At 59.5% G+C, this 635-nt stretch overlaps 2 protein-coding genes across 2 annotated transcripts in view; one reads left to right on the top strand and one right to left on the bottom strand.

Annotated features, from left to right (window-relative positions):
* The window catches only part of LOC102043027 (spectrin beta chain, erythrocytic-like), a 16,968-nt gene extending 16,651 nt beyond the window's left edge, over nt 1–317 (top strand). The window contains 1 exon segment of the mRNA XM_031061495.1: nt 310–317. Coding sequence (XP_030917355.1) covers nt 310–317 — 8 coding nt within the window.
* A 4-nt stretch (nt 318–321) lies between these two features.
* The window catches only part of LOC106631941 (pleckstrin homology domain-containing family G member 3-like), a 5,289-nt gene continuing 4,975 nt past the window's right edge, over nt 322–635 (bottom strand). Inside the window, exon 17 of the mRNA XM_031061493.1 lies at nt 322–341. Coding sequence (XP_030917353.1) covers nt 322–341 — 20 coding nt within the window. The remainder of the gene's footprint in view (nt 342–635) is intronic.

The following is a 635-nucleotide window of genomic DNA, read 5'->3' as shown; positions in this document are numbered from 1 at the left end:
CAGAGGAACTTTGGGTTCAGTTTGGGGTTTTTTTCTAATAAAGATGTGAAAGCAAGTGGAGTGCAGTGCTGGGTGCCTGCAGAGCATGGGGCATCGCTGGTACTTGTAGTGGGAGGTTCTTGGGGCACCCCAGGTCCTGTGGGCAGAGAGAACCGGGGGTATCCCTTGTCCAGAGCAGGTTGGAAGTTCCCAGGATGCTCCTTCTGCCAGGTGGGTTGGGGGAGTCCATGGGGTGCCTCTTTTCCTGAGGGCTGGGGGGCCCATTCTCCTGGACAAGCTGGGGGTCCATGGGGTGCTCCTTCTTTCAAGAGGGCTGAGGGTCTACGGGGGTGCCCCTTCTCCTGGGCAGATTGGAAGTTCCCAAAGGGTTCCTTCTTCCAAACAGCCTGGGGGGCCATGGGTGCCCCTTTTTCCAGGCAGGTTGAGGATCCATGGGGTGACCCTTCTTCCACCTAGACTTGAGGTCCATGTGGTGCCCCTTCTCCCAGGAAGGTTGTGTGTCCATGGGGTGCTCCTTTCGTTGGAGTCCACAGGACACCACTTGTACCCGTTCCTGCCCCTAGCTGGCAGCGTCGAGGGTCTGAAACTTCTGGCGCAGGTCCCTGACGAGGCCGTGGCGCAGCGGCTCGGGGCTG

The sequence above is a fragment of the Geospiza fortis genome, unplaced genomic scaffold, assembly GCF_000277835.1.
Source record: "Geospiza fortis unplaced genomic scaffold, GeoFor_1.0 scaffold450, whole genome shotgun sequence".
NCBI lineage: Eukaryota > Metazoa > Chordata > Aves > Passeriformes > Thraupidae > Geospiza > Geospiza fortis.
This window is presented reverse-complemented; position numbering and strand designations above follow the sequence as displayed.